We start from the raw sequence: 20,813 nt of genomic DNA, 5'->3' as shown, positions 1-20,813 counted from the left end.
GACGTGACAATGTATTATATTCAAAGTCTTCTCTGGGGGCAATGGGAATTTTTTGGAACTACATAGAGATCACATAAAGAATTTACCACCTGGGGCTGGAGAGATGGCTCAGTGGTTAAGAGCCCTGACTGCTCTTCCAGAGGTCCTGAGTTCAAATCCCAGCAACCACATGGTGGCTCACAATCATCTGTAATGGAATCTGGTGCCCTCTTCTGGTGTGTCTGAAGACAGCTACAGTGCACTCACATATAACAAATAAATCTTTAAAAAAAAAATTTACCACGTCAAGTCGAGCAGTGATGGCACATGCCTTTAATCCCAGAAGGCAGAGGCAGGTGGGTCTCTGTAAATTCAAGGCCAGCCTGATTTACAAAGCAAGTTCCAGGACTGCCAGGGCTGCACAGTGAAACCCTGGCTCAGAAAACAAATGAAGAATTTGCCACTTGGGTCTGTGAGAAGGGCCAGCAGGGAAGGGCATCACTGCCACCCCTGATGACCTGAGTTTGATCTCCGGGACCCACATGATGGAACGAAGAACAGATTCCCACAAGCTGTCTTCTGCCCCCAGGAGCACATTGTGACACATCTGCCCCACAATAAATATAACTTAAAAAATTGTACCACTAAACCGTACACTTTAAAATGATTAATGTTCTTTAAATTTTATCTCCATAAAACAAGTTTTTCTTCTAGATAAAGTTCAATTCAAGCCTGTAAGTATTTGAAGTACTTATCGACCAGGTGTATGGCTTTAGCATATCGCTAAGGATGTGAAGAAATGAAGAACAAGGCCTCGTCCATGCTGGGAAGTCAAGACCCTCTCCAGTAGAAAATGGATTGTCAAAGAAATGCACCTATACATCTGATAGACAATTCGTGTATAGAATATATACAGAGCTTAAAAAAAAAAAAAACTAAACCAAGAAAGTGAACAACCTGACCTAAGAAAAAGTCTACGGGACTGAACAGACAGTTCTCAAGAGAAAGGACACAGATGCTCTTTCTTTTAAGTGTTATATACAATTAGACATCAAGGAAATGCAAAAAACTAATCTGAGATTTCATCTTACAAAGACAGGTAAGGCTGTGGAAAAACAGGACCTTAGTGTTGGTAGGAGTGTGGACTGGTGGAGCTACTATGGAAATCAGTGTGGAGGTTTCTCAAAAAACTCTAAAAATGCAGGCAGGAGTGGAGGCTCATGCCTTTAATCATGGAGCTAAGGGGGCAGAGGCAGGTGGACCTCTTTGAGGCATCCCGCTCTCCAGAGAAAGTTCCAGATAGCAAAAGCTGAAGAGGTATATGGTATAGAGAATCTCTTATGTAGTGTATGGAAACACCGCCTGTCAATAAAAAGCTGATAGCCTATAGCTGAGGCAGGAAATAGGAAGTCCCGGTAGAGAGAGAGTTCCTGGGATAGTCAGAGGCAGGAACAGATTTGCCTCAAACTCACAGGGCAGAACTTAGACTATTTTAAACAGGATAATTTAGTTACAAGCTAGCCTGGCTTGAATTGGCTCATTTCACTAGTGGAGAAATGGATCAGTGGCATGGCTAGAAAGGTATGACTTTTAAAGCGGAGTCAGGGTTCCCACTATGGCTTCCCTATCCTGTTTCTAGCTGTTTAGTCTGTGCACTTACTTGACCACGGAAGTACATAAATGGGTAAATAGCCACTTTCTTGTAAGCACAGCATGAAAGGAGAGAAACAAAGGAGCCAGGCGTGGTGGTGCACACATGGAGTCCCAGCACTCAGGAGGCAGGGACACAAGAACAGAGAATTCAAGGGCAGCCTGCGCCACAGACCAGAACACAGCAGCATGAATAAGGTGGGCTGTACCACTGCCCCCCAGCGAGAAATGCCTCTGCATCGGGAACCGCCTTCCCTCTCCCTCTCCCTCCACACCAAAGAAGCATGATCTGGAGACCAGAACGCCATCTTTTCGACCTTGCCACCGGTCTGGGCGGTCATGACTGTGAGTTTGAACATACCTCTGAGGCTTGTTTTTTGGCGATTTGAGCAAAAAGGTCTTCGCAAAATCTTGGAATTATCCCTGGCTCTTCATTAAGCCCCATCATCCTAGAAAGATATTGTGGACAGAAGTAAGCAACATTGATTACTTTAGAAATCTTAAAAGTTTCACGTGGGAAAAAACGTCCAGGAAGGGACTAGAGAACACAGAAACCGAGATCCATCGCTGAAATCTATGACTCTAGGTCAGGAACCAAACCTGCCACATCCAGGCCTTACTTCTTCAAGCCAGAGTCTCGCATATCCCCACAGTGGGCTTCAACTTCCTTTTTCCGGGAATGGGAGCAGGGCTAGGGATTGAACCTGGAGTCTCACTGTAGGCAAGTCTTGAACTTGTTTCTCCTGCCTCTGCCTTCCATGTTCTGAGATTACAGGTGTGAACCACCAGAGTTTTTATGTTTCTGAGTTAGCCCTATGACCTCCCATGTGATACTAAACCCCATTAAACCTCAATTCAGTCCTTAAAATGGGAATGGCAGAAGTACACAGAGGGAAGGGTTGCTATGAGAGAATATAAGCAAAGACTTCCTTTTGAGCACCTTTCTTCAAACCCTCCTGCTTAAAGAACATACTAAAATATCTTTACTAAGACCCCACTTCAGTAAAATAAAACCAGGTACCTGTATAGGACCATAATTTATAGTCAAGTATTTAGCCAGTAATTTCACAGTTGCTCATACTAGTTAATACAAGGAAGATTGAGGTGTCTTGATCTGCTAAATATGAGAGAGACCAAGATATCCTATTATCAATTCTCTTAGTGTAAGCACACATGCACACATACATACACGCACACATACAAATCATCTTTGGACTTCAGTTTACAAAAGAAATACAAGTTAGGGCTGAGAATTGGCTCAGTGGTTAAGAGCCCTTGTTGCTCTTCCAGAGGACCTGGGTTCAATTCCCAGCACTTACATGGAGACTCACAACCATATGTAACTCCAGTTCCAGGGACTCTGACACCTTCTTCTGGCCTCCTCAGGCACCCAGTATGCATGTGGTACACAGACGAACATGCAGGCAAAACACTCACACATAAAAAATAAAATTAGCTGATGGTGGGTGGCTCACACTTTAAATCCCAGCACTCAGGGAGGCAGAGGTAGGCAGGTTCTCTATGAATTCAAGGCCGGCCTGGTCTACAAATCGAGTTCAGGACAGCCAGGGCTATATAGAGAAACCCTGTCTCAGATAGATAGATAGATAGATAGATAGATAGATAGATAGATAGATAGATAGATAGATAGATAGATAGATAGATAGATACATACATACATACATACATACATAGATAGATACATACATAGATACATAGATAGAAAGAAATATAAGTTATAGCAAAACAGAGACAATTATATTTACAGGAGGTAAATTACCTCCTGTGTAAACTAAAGCCTAGAGAGTCAAATGTGTGCCTATATCTAGATCTAGTTTAGAATAACGGATGAGACCAGAGTCCGAATCTGCATGATGCCAAAACTATAATCTTGGGAAGGCAAGATAGGTCATCAGGTAAAGGCAGGCAAGTCTGATGACCTAAGGTCAATTCCCAGAGCCTAAAGGCAGAAGGAAAGACCCAACCTCACAAAGATGTCCTCTGCCCTCCACAGACAGGCACATGTACCCATGCACAAATCACGGCACACATACAATATTCTTTAATTTTAATAAAGCAACTGTATTCTTTCTACAGCCATGCTGTTTCTGACGACAGAAAACGTAAACGTGTTTAGTTAGATGTATGGTGGACAGTACTTACGTATAGGACTTCCCAGAGCCAGTCTGGCCATAAGCAAAGAGGCAGGTATTATAGCCTTCGAAAGCTCTGTCCAGGAGTGGCGCTGCCAGTGTCTCATACACAGTTGTCTGGTTGGCGTAGCCAGGGTGACATTCATCAAAAGACCAAAACGCAACATCGTAAATAAAAGAGTAAATTTGTTTCATATCGGGATGTTCCACGGTTATTTCTTCCCCATTCCTGAAGACAACCTGGGATGCTTTCTCAGTCTTCTCTCTTTGAAAAGAAGCATGGAGAGAAGAGTCAAGGACCTCTCCTTCCTCTGAATGCCATCTCCACAGAACACAAGGAAGGCCTCTATAAGCTTAAGGGCATCGTTCCTTTGGGACAAATTCCTCAGCTCTTTGTAGAAAATGAAGAAACCAAGGTCAGAGGGTCTCCAAAATGTATTTTCTGTTGCTTCAAGTGCAGCTACTCAAAGGGAAAACAATATTTCAAATCCCTGTACAGAAAACCAATTTTTAAACTTTTCTGTGCAAAATGTTTAAAGCTCCCATCCTATTATCTCTTTTCAATTCAAATCATGAAATATCTTTTTATTACCAAAAAAAAAAAAAAAAAAAAACCATGGGAATAAAAAATCTATAGAACGCTGGCATAAAATATAAGCACAGTCTTAATGACCCCGCGGTGACACTGAAGTGTCCTCTGGGTACTGGTTGTTATTGTTAGTACAGGGGTCCCTCCTTGCAGGAGAGCCCCTCAGTTAAGACCTCCAGTCTTCATCTGCATCCTTCCTCCCACTTAGAAAATCTTCACTTAGTACAAAAAGACACTATTGCTGGCTCAGCCTCTTGCCTGAGAATCGGCTTTAAAATCTAACTTGTCCTCTAAACCATCTGTGTCAATCTGGTGAGTGCTGCCCCGTGCCCCACCTCACCCTCATCCTCCTGAGCTTCCCTGAGGAGTCTGGAGCCAGGCCCTTCCTTGGTCCTTTACAGCCCAGGGTCTTTCAGCTGCAGTCACCCAAGTCACCCATCTGTGGGCATTGCTCCTCCCGTCCTGGCTCTCTCAACTGTGTCTCTCCCTTTCATGGTGGTAAAGCTCTTGTTAGTTTGACTTTCTTAGGACAACTCACTAGTAACCCTCTCCCTTATCGCCACCCCAATTTTGTGCTAAAAGAGACCTTTATAGAACTTACTAACTTACCTCTAACTACTGAGTCTTTCAGTTCAAACTCTAAAGTTCCTTCACTGAAACAGTGCTCACCATATCTACTCCTAAGTTACTCAGATATTAACAACTACTGATCCTGAAAATACTTAAAAGTAATTCTATTGCACACTCACATTTTATAATTATTATTAATTTTAGAGATTTATTTATTTATTTTATGTATATGAGTACACTGTAGCTGTCTTAGACAAAGCAGAAGGGGTATTGGATCTCATTACAGATGGCTGTGAGCCACCATGTGATTGCTGGGAATTGAACTCAGGACCTCTGGAAGAGCAGTCAGTGCTCTTAACCACTGAGCCATCTCTCCAGCCCTATTTTTTTTTTTTTTTCAAGATAGGGTTCTCTGCGTAGTCCTGGCTGTCCTGGAACTCACTCTATAGACCAGGCTGGTCTTGGATTTAGGGATCTGCCTGAGAGCTGGGATCAAGGGCATAGCCTGTACACTCAGTTGACTTTTTAAAGTCTTAATAATCTTTAAAGTAATAATCTGGGACTATCCCGACGGCAATCACCTTTCAAGAAATAGTCGATGCCTTCAAAAGCAAGTGTCCTCTGCCTCTGCGTTTATGAACGCTATGTACCAAAGGCAGTCGATGCCGTCGATGATTGCTATTCTGGAACATTCTCTGGGGGATCTATGAGCTTGTGTGGCTCTTTTTAAAAGGAAAGAGACATTCCCAACTACCACGAATCAAAAGAAGGTTGCATTAGAGAATAAAATGACTCACTCAGCAGCAAGCTCCCCCTGCCCCTGGCCACATTAGGTCCAGGCCTCACTCTGTAGTTTTGATTAGCCCGGAGCTTGCTATGTAAACCAGGCTGGCTTCAAATTCAAAGATGCATCTGCCTTCTCCTTCCAAATGCTGGGATTAAAGGTGTACATAATCATGCCTAGCTAGGTTTTATATATATACATACACATATATGCATACATATGTATATATATGTAAAATATAGATTTAAATTTTGTATTTTACTATAAAACATAACCAGTATAACTACAGTTAAGCCTTTGGTAGGCTGGAGATGTGACTCAAATGGTACAGCACCTACCTAGTACACACGTGGTTCAATTCCCTATACCAAGAGAAAATGCCAACAACTTTAAAGACACTGGCTTTCTAAAAGCAGAGAGTCTTAAAGACACATCATGACATGGAACTGTCTCGGCCCGAGAGAGCACACACCGAACATACCTTTTGCTGAAAGGCCTCACACGCACAGCCACTGTCACCTGACTGTTTTCTACTTTTAAGGAGTCTGGTTCTGTAAAGGTATTCTGAACTGTACTTTTTTCTTCAGGAGGGAGCGTGCTTTCTTGTGAGCTTTTATTTGCAAGGAGAGAACTTTTTGGCCTTGGTTTAACTCGAGGGCTCGCAATCCTGTTCTTCAGTGTTGATAAAGCCGGGCTTTTAGGGGGTGGCAGGCCATGCCTTGGTGCCCATCTGTGTTCTAAAACACATTTTGCCGGGGTCTGTGTTTCTGAGCTTGAGTTTCTGAATGTACTGACATGTTTTGCAATGTCCTTGCCATTGTTTTTCTGTGTGGATAAAGCTGGGCTTTTAGGTGGCGGCAGGTCATGCCGTGGTGCCGATCTATGTTCTGAAACACATTTCGCCGGGGTCCGTGTTTCTGAGCTTCCGAATGTACTGGTGTGTTTTGCAATGCCCTTCCCAGCATTTCCATGGTGTGAGTTCCCCCCTCCTGACACTTGGATATCTGCCTTGTTCTCAACCGGTTGTACCACTAAGTGTCCCGATCTCATAGCTTCAGTCTGACGCTGGGAACCAATAGGTGCTCTACTGTTTGGGTTCTTAACTGTCACCTTCTCATTAGAGGTGCTGAGGGCAGGACATGGGTCTTTGCGTTTTGTCAACCCGGTGTCATTTGAGTCTTTCTCAGAAACTACGGAAGACAGGGCACAGGAGTCATTATTTACAAGTTTTGCCTCTGTCCTCCCTTTCTGTGAAGCAGACTTACTTCCTGGATTACCTCCCACAGGATTCGATGTCTCCCACTTTTCCCCATAATCTGCTCTAGCGAGCGGACGACGTTGTAACCTAAGACTTGTGTCTGCTGTTCTTCCAGTAGGATGCCCCGACTCACTACCAAGTAAAGAGGATTCTTTGTTCCAAGTAGTCCTTCTCTGAAGGGTCAGTCTCCCGGGATCAGGAGTAGCGGGCGTCTCTCTTGCTTTTTTACAGGCAGAGATAACATAAGTGCTGTTTATGTCTATGGTTTTGGTTCCAGCATTCGCTAATGGATCGTGATTTTCACACTCTGACATATCTGACTTCAAGCGCAGTTCCAGTCGGCTGCTGTGGACGAGGCCACTCGATGCCGAAATCTTCTGTGAAGAAGACACTTCCAGGCTCCCGATGTTGTGCCTGCTATGAGAAGTGTGTACCGACATCTTGGCAGCAGGTTATTTTAAAAAGGATGTGAAGAATCTAATCACTTTCAGACCTTGCTGGGGCGCTGGGCATTTTGTACTTTTCAATTAAAAAAAAATTTTTTTTGACGAACTACGAAAAAAGAGAAAAATGGTTACTTCAACTTTAAAAAGAGAAGTCCTCCTACTACAGAAGTAAATACTCAGAGGATGCATTAGACTAAATCACGGCCTCCACTTCCCACTGCACCTCCACACAGCTTCCTACAATCTCTACCCTCAGAGGACTTGGACTTGTTATTCAACAAATATCTACTGAGGGGTCCATTATGGGCCAGCACCCACAGATTCTGAAGACTTCAAAGACAAGACCTCCCATCCTTAGTGTAGAAGGAGCTTACAGGTGACCTTTCTCTCAAGACAAATGATTTGAGAAACGTTAACACGTGTATGTCAGCTTACTTTAAGCCACTTGGAATCACAGCATCTAGTCAATCGCAGCAAAGAAGGCTTCTGAATACTTGTCAATGTATGCCAACTACAGGAATGCCTACAGAGGAGACTAACACGATGCCACAAGGGAGGCTACTCTCAGGTAAGTACCACAGACATTACACTCTATAAACTGCATGTATAGCCAGCTGTGATGGTCCGTGCCTGTAATGCCAGCCTTAGGGAGGCTGAGGTGGGAGAAGGGAACTTTCAAGCCCAGCCTGACCCTGTCATCCATGCCCACTCCTCCCTCAAGTTAGACAAGTAGACTGTCTTTTATTCATTATACAACAAACTAGACAGACGTGTGTTTACACACCTATTGGTGAGTATAGGCGAACAATATCTATGGGGCATTATTTAAAACAGAACAGTGCAAAAGCCACTCTTCATCATGCTCCTTAAATGGCATAAACAACTCTTTAAAATTGAATTCCCGAGGTCTACCTCACAATATGACACTGATTCCAACTATTTCAGCATTGTTAACAATCAAGGAACAAATTACCAGAAGCTCATTTTTTTTAAGGTTTGACATAAGAAGCATCAAAGGAAGGAAGGAAGGAAGGAAGGAAGGAAGGAAGAAAGGAAGGAAGGAGTGAGTCCGAGTATATGCATCTACTGCTAAACTTTCAATGATAATACAGAACCCGCCCATTATAAGATGAAATTAAGTACTATAGCTCTTTGTCTTAGAAACTAAAAACCATTTGCTCTTTGCACGAATCAACATTATTTTTGTTTGCAGTTTTGGCCACCAGATCTCCATGAGGATTGGAAGGAAGACAAGAGAAGTCGGTCACGACCACAGGCCTAGGCTCCAGACGACTATGGCAGTCACGCCAGGCTGTGACAGTGTACCGGGACCCCTCGGAGTCCGTCGCTCCATCCCCCGCAGCGCAGCTCTAGGCTTCCGGATGGGACGGAGCAGAGGCCCCGCGCCCCCTCCCGAGACCTTCGGACTTTAGGGGACCGAGCCGCACCACCCGCCCGCGCACCCGGGTATGCTGGGCGAACACCGCAGCGCTCTCAGCCTACCGGCTCTCTGGACGAGCAACCACAGAACCTCAGCTCGAACCTCAGCTCGGAGAGGTTTACCTCTCCTCAAACCCTCAGTACTCAGGGCTCACTGAGCAGGCTCCCGCGGCTGCAGCAATTTGAATGCGCGCCTTGCTTCCCGATTGGTCGCTGAGTATAGCGTCAAGTGCCGCGCCTTCACTCCCTCCCACCCCCGGAAGCGCAGCTTCTACCGCGAGACACGCCCCGCCCCATCTCCTAGGTGACGGCCCGCCCCTCCTCTGAGCGGAATTGAAGCTTAGAGCTCGGAGTTGGGAGGTACCACCAAAAGGGGCGGGCACTCACTCACCTGAAGGGTTTAAAGGAGAAAGGACAGTGACTCACCTATCCCACGCTTTACTCGAAGATTTATTGTGAATGGCCATGTGCCCCTCGTTAATTATAATAGCACTCTGTATTCCTGACTCAAGTCGTTGCAAGATGTCGTGAACTAAGTAATTAGATGAATTAGTGTTTTTGTTTTTGTTTTTGTTTTCTTTTTTCCGGAGCTGGGGATCGAACCCAGGGCCTTGCGCCTGCTAGGCAAGCGCTCTACCGCTAAGCTAAATCCCCAACCCTAGTGTTTTTTTTTTAACTCTGATTTTTTTTTTTTTTTTTTTGGTTCTTTTTTTCGGAGCTGGGGACCGAACCCAGGGCCTTGTGCTTCCTAGGCAAGCGCTCTACCACTGAGCTAAATCCCCAACCCCCTTAACTCTGATTTTTTTAAATGAAGTATTAATGTTATGCCAGTCTGTTAATAAACTTGTGAATGGGCAGACCAGTAAGTAGCAAGTGGTATGGCTGGAAGTCCAAAGTTGTTGCGGTAAAGGTTACAATAACATTTCGAAGCTTTAAAAATGGTAATTACTAAAACAACCAGCTCAACAGAATGATTTTAGCCAAATATTTTTCCAAATTAACAGTATGGAGATAATAGAAATATATTCAATAAGCGAGAAAAGGAAACCAGAAGTAGCTTTGACTATACAAAAAATTGCACAATAAAGTAGTCAGTTTTTAAGATATTTTTATTCCTTGACAATTTCTTTCTGTTTTATGTATGTATATGTGTGTTTTGCTTGCATTTATGTCTGTACACTGTGTGCGTTTTCCTAGTGTCCATAGAAGAGTGTTTTGGGGACCCATGGAACTGGAGTTTCAGACGATTGTAAGACACCTTGTGGGCACTAAGAACTGAACCCAAGTCCTCTGGAAGAACAAGCAATAAGTGCTCTTAAGCCACTGGGTCATCTATCCAGCCCTCATTCTTAAACTCCTAAAAATCTTAAAATCTACTTATAGGGAAATTCACCCCCCCTCAAAAATATGGTTTATCAGATCTACTGAGAAAATACTCATTCAGTTAGCAGCAAGTGGTGTGACAAGAGAAAAGATTAGTAAACTCGAATAACATGAGAATTTTTTTTAAAAAATCAAATATAACTCAAAACATAGAAGTCTAAGATAACTAAGGAAATATGACAGATAAATAAAAATCTCAATTTATGATAATAATTTTGTGATAGATAACCTGGGTAAAGATGCTTCATTCACACAATATACATAAAACAGAATGCAAACAACTCAGATATTAAAAAATAGCTGTGTGTGAAGAAATTCTTTTTAAATTTTGGGGCTGATAATTTTATATGAAAATTCAAGGTGTAAACTGGCAGGTTTCTCGAGGTCAGAGGTCGTGTCTGGTCAGTCAGTGTCTCTCTAGTGCTCCGTATATGGCCTGAAATAAATTAAGTGCCCAGTAAATATTTATCAACAAACCCTTCCAATCCATAAAACAATAAATATGCAGACCTAGTAATTATATGAAAGCAACTTATTCTGAAGAAGTTCACAGGAATATTTCCTATCTTCAATGGGTCAAAACTTGGCAAAGTCTAACATCCCATTCACAGTAGGACGCTATGAAACCTTGAAAGATGAGGAAAAACATAACAAATTGAATCATAGGGATTGTGCTCACTTAAGCTACATAGTAATTGATTTGGGTGTGGTGGTCCTATAATCACAGGATTTAGATGGAGGCAGGAGAGTTGCTACAAGTTTGCAGTCAGGATAGTGAATTTCAGGGCAAGAGTAGGATCTTGTCTCAAAAAGGAAAAAAAAATCCTCAAAAGTTACACAGTAATTAAACATGAAATAGGAACAAGCTGGTAAGCCGTGATGGGTAAATGTTCCACACGTGTGTGAGCTTGACCTGCAGAAGGGTCTTGGGGCTCTGGTGACTAACAGGAAATCCTCAGAACACTAGCGACACTTCCACTTTCCTCTCTTTACGTTTGAAACCCCTGATCTAATTCTACAGGATTACATGCTTCAGGGCCTGCCTGCACACACCTCTAGCTTAGACGAGACAGACTTGGACACTTCGGCCTTTTCACTGAGGCAGCCCTTTTCCCTAAAGATCCTGTCCCGAGCCAGCTAGCAGGGCACCCACTTAGCCTCTGAGTGACTCAGGCTCTTCATCTGGAAATTGCAGATGAGGACTGGACCCATCCTAAAGAGTCATAATGAGGATTAAGTCAGTTTATGTATGCTTAGCATAGAGCCCTGTATAGGATTAATGCTCACCAAATGTTAGCTCTTAAATCGTAGGGCCCAGTGTAACTCTCTAAATTGCTAAAACCCATATTCAAGGCCAGTAGTGCATTTGGGGGCTTTCTAATGATGATGACATATTTATGAGATATGAGGGTTATGATCTTAAGCCCTGGAAATAAGCAATGAGAAATCGTTCAGTCCTTCTGTAATGGACTCGTTATGGTCTGTTAAAAGAGAAGAAGAAAATACTGCCAGGTGCATGTTTCTTCGAAGGTGAAAAAAATGAAATATTTGACCAGTACAAGGTGGGTAGGATAAACCAGTTGAAACTTCCTGACTCACCTCAAGCCGGGGTTCTCCCACCTGATTTGGGGACATGACACAGTTCTCCAATATCCAAAGACCCCGGCAGGTTAGAGGGATATTTTCGCTGTGACCTACAGAGTAGCTGTTTACAAGGCTCTTGTGTTTTCAAGTTTGATTAGAGTTCTGCAGTCCGACTAGACTGGGAGAGGAGTAAGGAATACGGGAACCTGGAGAGCCACAGGAAGAGGGGGAAGGTTGGGAAGCTGTGAGCAGGTGGTTAGGACGCTCCTCCCACATATTTCTAGAAGGATCGGTCTGGTAGCCAAGAAAAACACAAACTAGAAGTATTCGGGCTGTCCACCATAGCTAGTGGCGGTCTTCCTCTTGGGTGTGAATTGCCACATGGCCTCATCATATTCACTTTTCCACTGTCCCCACGACTTCACGCCATGTTTGGCGCCCAGCTGCCCAGCCGCCCACGCTTGTCAGTTCAGCAGGAAACCTGGGAATTGATGGCGTTCCTCCCCGGCGTTTGTGCTGGATAAGATGTGAGGACTTGCCTCCTTCAGGATGTCTCCCTGCAGATGCCTTTCCTGCCAGTGCTGCTGCGGCCCACGGAACCACCAACCCTGCAAATAAAGCCTGGAATAATCTTGTGAAGATGGAACGTTTATAAACTAGTTCACGCTCATCGGTACTCACCAGGGAAGTGTTTGTGCTTTTAGGTGCTTTGTCAAGAGTGGCTGTCAACAGTCAGTGTCTAAGACCTAAGTGGACTGGTGTGCAGGCAGCAGGCACCTTCAAGCAGTGGTGGCATATGTAAAGTCAACGCTTTTTATGCTCACATAATGTATATATGTATTACACATAATATATACATATTATTCACTATGTGTATATGTCCATATATTGTGTAATATGTATGGATATAATATATGCATGAGAAATATATAACATATTTATAAAATATTAATATATATGCTATATGATATAATAAATAATATATAATGTACAATATATGTGATACATAATGTATATAATATTGTATATTGTATCATATATTATACAACTATATATACATATATGTATCAAATATACAATATACTGTATATAATTAATATATTTGCATAGCTTACATAATATCATATATAATGCTAATAAGTATAATATATAATTATACATAATTATGTACATTATAGGTAAAATACATCACATATATTTGTATGTAATATGTATATTTAATAATTCATATATTATATGTTATATTTTATTTATATGTGATAGTCCTTTGAATTCATACTTCTCCTGCCCTCAACCTCTTGAGTTTTGGTATTCTAGGTGTGCATCACCATACTTAAATTAGTAGATATAATGTCAATAAGAGTCAGTGATAAATCAAATTGCAAGACATGCATGATATATTTTTTAAAAATATGATGCTTTCATGAATCTGAAGATAGTTACATGTTTTGATTGTATACAGTAAATTCTTAGATATTTTTGAGAATTAAATTAAATGGATAACATACATGAACTTTATTGCACGGAGCATAAGAGCCTATCAACAACTAAACCAACCAGTCCATCTCCAGATGCTACAATAACTCCACTAATACATTTTTCTTAGCTTTCTACCCCAGCTGCAAAGTAGCCTTTCTTGAAGTCCTTAGCTAGTCCTCCCCTCAGAGACACAAGTGCCCGTGCCCTGTCCATGGGGCCATCCTGTACCAAGGTCCTGTCTCCATCTCCCCAGGGACCTCCCACATCAGTTCTTCCAGCCTTCCCTCTGTCTTTGACATCTCTCCTATGAAAACTGTAAGCCGGTTTCCAGCTGCACCAGCTGTGTCTTTATTACCTCATGACCAAGCTTTCTTTAGGGAGAGGTACCCAGGCCTAGAGATAACGGGACACTTTGGACGAATGTGGGAGAGGCTTGGCATGTGAAGGGGGTTCAATCTAGACAAGAGAACACAAGCCAAGGTCCTAAACGGAACACTGAGAAGCGAAGCCTGCCGTTGCAACCAAGAGGCAGGCGGAGGGTACTGGGCCTCAAGCGATTGGGATCCAAGTGGGCAAAAACACAGAGTTAATAGAGAGAAACTGAGGTGAAATGGGTACAAATCTGAGACATTTTCCAGGAACACCAAGATGCTGTCCTCAGCTGTCATCATGGATGCTAACCTTGAGGTATGTATTTGGGTCAAGGACATGATAAGGACAAGCACAGGACACTGCTCTCTTCAAGTTTCTGGAAAGCCTTCTGTGGTGGTTTGAAAGAAAATGGCTCCCATGGGCCCATAGTGAGTGGCACCATTAGGAGGTGTGGCCTTATTCAAGTAGGTGTGGTGTCGCTAGAGGAAATGTGTCACTGGGGGCGGGCTTTGAAGTCTCAGATGCTTGTGCTGGGCCCAACGTGTTTCACCTGCTCTTCCTGCTGCCTGCCAGTGCAGTTATAAAACCCTCAGCTACCTTTCCAGCAACATTTCTGCCTGCATAACACTGCCTCCCACCATGACAATAATGGACTAAGCTTCTGAACTGTAAGCCAGCCCTAGTGAAATGTTTTCCTTCAGATGAGTTGCCTTGGTTATGGTGTCTCAGCATGGTTCATAACAATAAAACCCTAACTACGGCACCTTCTCTATTTTCCATCATGCCAGGGCTAACTAACTTCTGTTCCACCATGATCCTGTCATTGAGGGGAAAGAGGGGCAAAGTTCTCTGAGAACTTCAGCATTGTCGGGGTTCTGCTCTACAAAACCAAAGATCCACACCATTAATGTCTCCAGAGCTGTACCACTAGCTCCGGTCAACTCTGCCCACTGTGATGACCTCTGCGGCATGTAGTGATTTGCTCTGCTGTTTCTGAAGTGTCTCCTCAGGTCCTGGCCTCCTACGCCTCTACCAAGGGCTCGTGTCATTGTCCTCAGCAAATGAGATGGAGGACTCAGGGACCAAAGCTTTGAAGTTGGATTTTTTTTTCTTTTTTCTTTTTTTTTGGAGCTGAGGACCGAACCCAGGGCCTTGCACTTGCTAGGCAAGCACTCTACCACTGAGCTAAATCCCCAACCCCTGAAGTTGGATTTTTTTATTTTCTAGAATTGAGTTTAAACTGCTTGAGAAGGTGTGCATTTGGATATGAGGATGCAGTGACTGGTTAAAGGCCACACCCTAGGGATGAAAGGATGGTAGAAGGGACCGGGATCTCTTGTGACAGGAAGATCTGTGTTGAATCCTCAACAACCTATTTCCTGAGCTTTTAAAAACATAAAAGCACATGTCTGTTTTGTTTTGTTTTTTTTTTTCCAAGACAGGGTTTCTCATTGTAACCAACCCTGGCTGTCCTGAACTTGATTTGTACACTAGGCTGGCCTTGAACTCACAGAGGTGCTCCTGCCTCTGCCTCCCAAGTGCTGGGATTAAAGACGTGCACCACCACGGCCAGCTACCTATCTGATTTCCAAAAGTCTCTAAAGTAAGTTTTCTTTACATGCACACACACACACACACACACACACACGGGCGCACATATATATGCATCCCAGTCTAACTAATACAAATTCCATGATTTACAGGATAAATTAAACTCAGCAGACCCATGACCTCACCCCACCCCCACCCTCATTTCCTCCAGTGCAATTGCTCTTGACACTCAGCTTGCATTTTATTTCAGCCATTTGGAACTGGCACAGTGTTTTGAGTACAGCATCTGAATGTGCTCCTTGGTTGTCAGGTAGCAGTTATTACTCACCCTACCTCTGTCCTCCCTGCAAAGACTTCCGCTAAGGCCAGACAGGTTTTAGAAACTGGGTTGACAAACAGATGAACTCTTTGAACTTAGGCAAAACCTATCCACACAGGCATGGTCGAGCACTCCTGTAATCGCAGCACTCCGGAAAGAGGTGCGGGAGATTTCTGTAAAGTTCAAGGCCAGCCTGATCTAGGCCCACCCTGTCTCAACCAAGTAGACAAAACTCTGCATAGAGCACCAAAATAAAAGGAAGTAACTTTTCAAATACTCCACTAGAGGGCGCCAAACTGAAAGAAACCGTGGAGCCTAGCGGCGGAGCCACCCTGGAACCTAGAGTAGTTTGCCTTCCTCTATTAAGACACCAATCTGTCATAATTGAGTCCATTTCACAGTTTTATTTTCAGTGTTGGAGATCAAGTGAAAGTCATTGCTCATGCTATTCCCGGGCTCTACCCCAAAGCTGCATAGACAGCCCTTGCCTTTTTGAAACAGGGTCTCCCTCTGCGGTTTAAGCCGACCTTGAACTCACTGTGCTTCCTAGGCTGATTTGTAACTCAAGATCTTTCTGCTTCAGCCTCCTGAGTACTGGGATTGTGGATTGGGCCATCAAGCCCAGGCACAATTTTTAACTTATTAAAATGCCAGAAGCATTTCCCCGCTTGTAGGTATCTGTACTTACTCTGCTTTCTAGCCTATCACAGAAGGTGCACTTGGATGATGGATTCCACCCTTAGGTCCTACGGTCAAAGGGAAGGCCCCGATGAGCGCCGCAGCTTCTGGAGGTGCTGAGCACTTCTAAACAGGATTGCTGCCTCACCTAATTGCTTCTTTAAAATCCCTGGGAGTCCTGCTAAATGATTTATATGGCCTCATTAAGAAACCACAGCTGAATTCACTCACAAAGACCTCATTAAACTGGGTGTGGTAGTACGCGCTCATAATGCCAACATTTGGGAAGCTGAAACAGGGGAATTGCTACGAGTTCTGACAAGCCTGGGCTGCGTGCAGACTGAGGCCTGGTCTACAGTGAGCCTTCTTACTACAGTCCCCTTACGTAGAAAACACACACTTGGATTAATGACCACGGTAGTGGGGGGGAGTCCAGTCCCTTCCTGACGCCCTGCCAAAAGTCACCCGGCAGCCCGGGGCGAGGTAGGTGATTTTGATAACATTGCCTTACTGATGCAAGAGGCCGAGCTGCTACACAAAGTGCTCACCTGGTACCTTAAGCCTATTAACTGGGACACCAACTGCCATTCTCTATTCCTCGTCCCTGCCTGGAACAGATGTTTTCATAGACTTTCTGGATCTCAGGTTCCTGTGCAAACATCAAACCGATGTTCGTAAAGATGCGTTGAAAATGGTTAGGGGTGTTTTCTAGTGCTGTGGCAGCTTCCAGTGGTTTGCTATTACGCACTTGTCCTTTTTGATCTGGTCTGGTGGATGAAGGTTTTGTTTTGTTTTTGTTTTCTGAGACAGGGTCTCACCTCTGCAGCCCAGGCTGGTCAGAACTTGTGGCAATTCCCCTGTCTCAGCTCCCCTAATGTTGGCATTACGAGCGGGTACCACCACATCCAGTTTAATGAGGTCTTTGTGAGTTCAGCTGTGATTTCTTAGTGAGGCAATCTAAGTCATTTAGCAGGACTCCCAGGGATTTTTTTTTTTAAAACATCTTTATTTATTATATACATTGTAGCTATCTTCAGACACACCAGAAAAGGGCATCAGATCTCATTACAGATGGTTGCAAGCCACCATGTGGTTGCTGGGATTTGAACTCAGGACCTTTGGAAGAGCAGTCGGTGCTCTTAACCACTGAGCCATCTCTCCAGCCCGGGATTTTTTTTAAAAGAAGCAATTATGTCAGGCAGTAATCCTTTTAAAGACATAAATAAAAGAACTCGGGGATTAGTAAATGTTACAGAATGCTCTTTTGCTCTCTGAATTATGCTCATTTTATCTTAGGGGTCATTAGTAAGATGTATATGTATTTTTAAAATTTATTCTTCTCTTACACATTACATCCCAACCACAGTTTCCCCTCCCCGTACACCTCCCTTTGTTGATGTCTGTGTGACTGACAGTTGGTTTTCAAGACAGGATTTTTTTTTTTCTATATAACCCCAGCTGCTGTCCTGGAACTTGCTCTGGAGACCAGGCTGGCCTCGAACTCAGAGATCCACCTGCCCATACCTCCTGAGTAAAGGCATGCGCCACCGCCGCCGCCATCCACCCAATTAGTAAGGTTTTAAAAGTATGGTTAGCCGCAAAGCTTAGTGGGCAACATCTGAGTCTTCAATGAGGTCGCATAGGAAGACTTGCTTTTTGATTTTTTTTTTTTTTAGTTTTTTAAAATTTTGTTCTTTGTGCATATTTGTGTACACATTGATGGTGGGGGATCTCCATGTATGTGTGTGTGGAGATCAAAGGATGACTTTGTGGAATCAGATCTGTCCTTGGACCTGGGGAACACAGCACCACCTCGCATGGCTGCAAGTGTCTTTACCCCCTGAGCCATCTCTCCCACCCCGAGCACCTGTTTCTAAGGACCAGCTGAGAGCTTTCAGCAGACACCTTCTTCCTCCCATGCTTTTCAAGCATGTCCAGGACCATGCCTGACATTCTGCTGAAGATGGTGCTGATCACTAGAAGTGTCACCATCTGCTGGCTCCAGTGACGAAGGGACACACCTTGAGTCACTTCCCTGGCCAACAGATGTAGAAGGAAGCCTCAGATGATTTCAGTAAGGGCACAAAACATGTGCAAACCGTTCAGCTGTCCCCTGAATAGTTTGTGATCTAATTTCTTTCTTGGTAAAACTCCTCGCCTCGGATGTCGGGAAGCATGTGCAGCGACACACACCTTATTATGTTTATAATCGTGGTTTGAACTGGATGTTCATATGTCTATTTTCTGACTTAAGAAACAGCGTGAAAGGGACTCTGTCCAGTAATTTCCCCTCCCACTAGTGGTTATAAAAGGACAGCTGCCAAGTGCGAAGCCACCTGCGTGGCGAGAATTGGGCATCGTGTCAGCTTTTGCAGAGGGGAAAACAAGAATGTTTCTTACAAACTTCCAGCTTGGCGAATAGCTCCACATACACCCATAAGCCTTTCCCATTTACAGAAGGTTTATTATTAATTAATTAATTTATTTATTTATTTATTTATTTATTATTTAATCTAGACCATAGTCAGTTCTCTGACTCACCCAGACAAGAAAGAAGTCCCCATGGCACAGAGTGAGGCTCAATAGAGAGCTCTGTGTTCTCCCTGCCCTCCTACTCTCGCTTTCCTCCAGCACACAAAGATGAATACGGGATGACACTTGTGTCTTGGATGGTGAACGGCGTCTTCAGAAGCCGTGGTGTAGGTTGAGATGAACTGCGTGGGTTTCTCTCAGTTCATACGGTGCAGCCGAAGAATCGGTCTCTTCACTGTGTCCTCCAGCTCGCCCAGCTGTGCTTCTTGGAAGTTATTAAGTGGCCCAAGTGCTCGCTGACCTCAGACTGCCACACTGACCAACAGCTGGGCCCGAGGAGTCCCAGAGAAAGGAAAATGGAACAAACGTTTGGCTTACCAGATACGATCCTCACCGCATCCCCCAAGTTCAGGAGAGGAGAGCTCGATGTTCCCATTCTTTGAAAGTATAGAACAAGACCGTCCATGAAAACAGGCGCTACAAGTTCATAGCATCTGCGTTGAGAGAAAAAAAAAGAAAGCCGTCTGTTCGAAACATAATTTAATCCAATAGATGAGAACTATCATCTCGATGCATCATCAACACGCATTTCCTCCTCCTCCTCCCCCTTCCCCTCCTCCTCTTCCTCCTCCCCCTTCTCCTCTTCTTCTTCCTCCTCCCCCTTCTCCTCCTCCTCTTCCTCCTCTTGTAGCATATGAAATAAAAGCCCCATCTTGGGTCATGGGTTCAAAGTGTATGTAGCCAATCGTAAGACAGGTCAAGAGGCAGAATTCCTGATTTTAATGCCCCTCGGACTCATACCTCTCGGTTGTCCTGCCCCTCTGTTCAGGCTTTCAATGGCCTCAGCTGGTGGAGGCCTGTCTGTGGTTTAAAGTTACTTCAGACAGCAGGATGTTAGAGTCCATCATGGCTTTACCACAATTAGATCTCAGACACCTGGCTTGGATCAAGTTAATGTTAAGTTCAGAATTACCCCAGGCCCAGCCAAAACCAGACATGGAGACATATGCCTGTAAGCCCAAACATGGGACTCGGAGGCAAGAGGATCAGAGTTCAAGGTCCTCCTTTGCTGGATAGTGAGTTTGAAGCCAGGCTGGGATGTCTGAGACTCTCTACTTCCTGATAGTCTCAGTCTAAACCCCTTGCCCTCTCCCTGTAATTAATCCAAAAGCCTTATACCAAAACATACACCAGTGACAAGGGACAAATTTGAAAGGGTGACGACAGAGCATCAAAAGAACTATAGGGTCTCTGTGCAGTCAGTATCCATGAGCCTGAAGCCAAAGAATGCTTCTCTGTACTGCAATCAGGAAGGGGAAGGGCATGCAGAATACTGTGGCCAGGCATGGGGCACAACCCTCTAATGCTGGCTGGACAGGCAGAGGCAGGAGGGGTTGACATCTGATCAACCTGAGCTACTACACAGTGAGTCAGAAGCATGTCTGTGCTACAGAGGGAGATCGAGGGAGATCTTGTCTCAATAAACGATCAAATACACAAACAAATGGATGATTACGCTGTGTTTCTGAGCCCCAGGGCAATCGATCCCTCCTTTTATCTCTTGCTTCCTCCTTAGCTGGATGCTGTTTCTGGGTAGCAAGTCTGGGAGTGCACACAGTGCTAAATGTACCCATTGACGGGGAGCCATCATCTCCCTCATTGCCAGGTATTATCACCTAGCCCCAGGGCTCCTTCCTCACTATTTTCTGCAGTTCCTATTAGAACACCATTTAAATGTACTGTGGAGTCTACCCTAGTAGTGCATGACCATTCTTTTTGTGAGGCAGAGTTTCATTAACCTCCCCTCAGCTCATCTTCCTAAACTGTTTAACTCTCTAGTGATCCAGCCCATTCCAGGAGCAAAGCAACCGATACTCTCATCAGAGCTTCATCTGTAAGCTTAGCTTCCTCCCAGAGGACACAATGAATGCCATTCTCGCCGTGTGAAAGGCGCTAGTATGGGATGGCTAGCCCTGCACAGAGAGGGCAGGATCTGCTCCTCTGAGGGATTGCTGTGAGCTGAGGGTGGGGGCTGAACCCAGCCCC

At 44.2% G+C, this 20,813-nt stretch overlaps 1 protein-coding gene across 3 annotated transcripts in view; it reads right to left on the bottom strand.

Annotated features, from left to right (window-relative positions):
- Kif14 (kinesin family member 14) overlaps positions 1 to 9,100 on the bottom strand; it is a 63,611-nt gene extending 54,511 nt beyond the window's left edge. The window contains exons 1-4 of one of the 3 annotated variants that reach the window (XM_063272468.1): positions 8,933 to 9,100; positions 6,207 to 7,535; positions 3,793 to 4,047; positions 1,991 to 2,078 (exon numbers count right to left, since the gene is read on the bottom strand). In XM_063272468.1, the coding sequence (XP_063128538.1) occupies positions 1,991 to 2,078; positions 3,793 to 4,047; positions 6,207 to 7,423 (1,560 nt within the window). In that variant the 5' untranslated portion in view covers positions 7,424 to 7,535; positions 8,933 to 9,100. Of the gene's footprint in view, positions 1 to 1,990; positions 2,079 to 3,792; positions 4,048 to 6,206; positions 7,536 to 8,932 lie in introns of those variants that run through there. The other 2 variants (XM_039091329.2, NM_001427233.1) reach the window with 2 other exon arrangements.
- Between the last annotated feature and the right edge of the window lie 11,713 nt (positions 9,101 to 20,813).

This window comes from Rattus norvegicus, chromosome 13, assembly GCF_036323735.1.
Source record: "Rattus norvegicus strain BN/NHsdMcwi chromosome 13, GRCr8, whole genome shotgun sequence".
Taxonomy (NCBI): Eukaryota; Metazoa; Chordata; class Mammalia; order Rodentia; family Muridae; genus Rattus; species Rattus norvegicus.
This window is presented reverse-complemented; position numbering and strand designations above follow the sequence as displayed.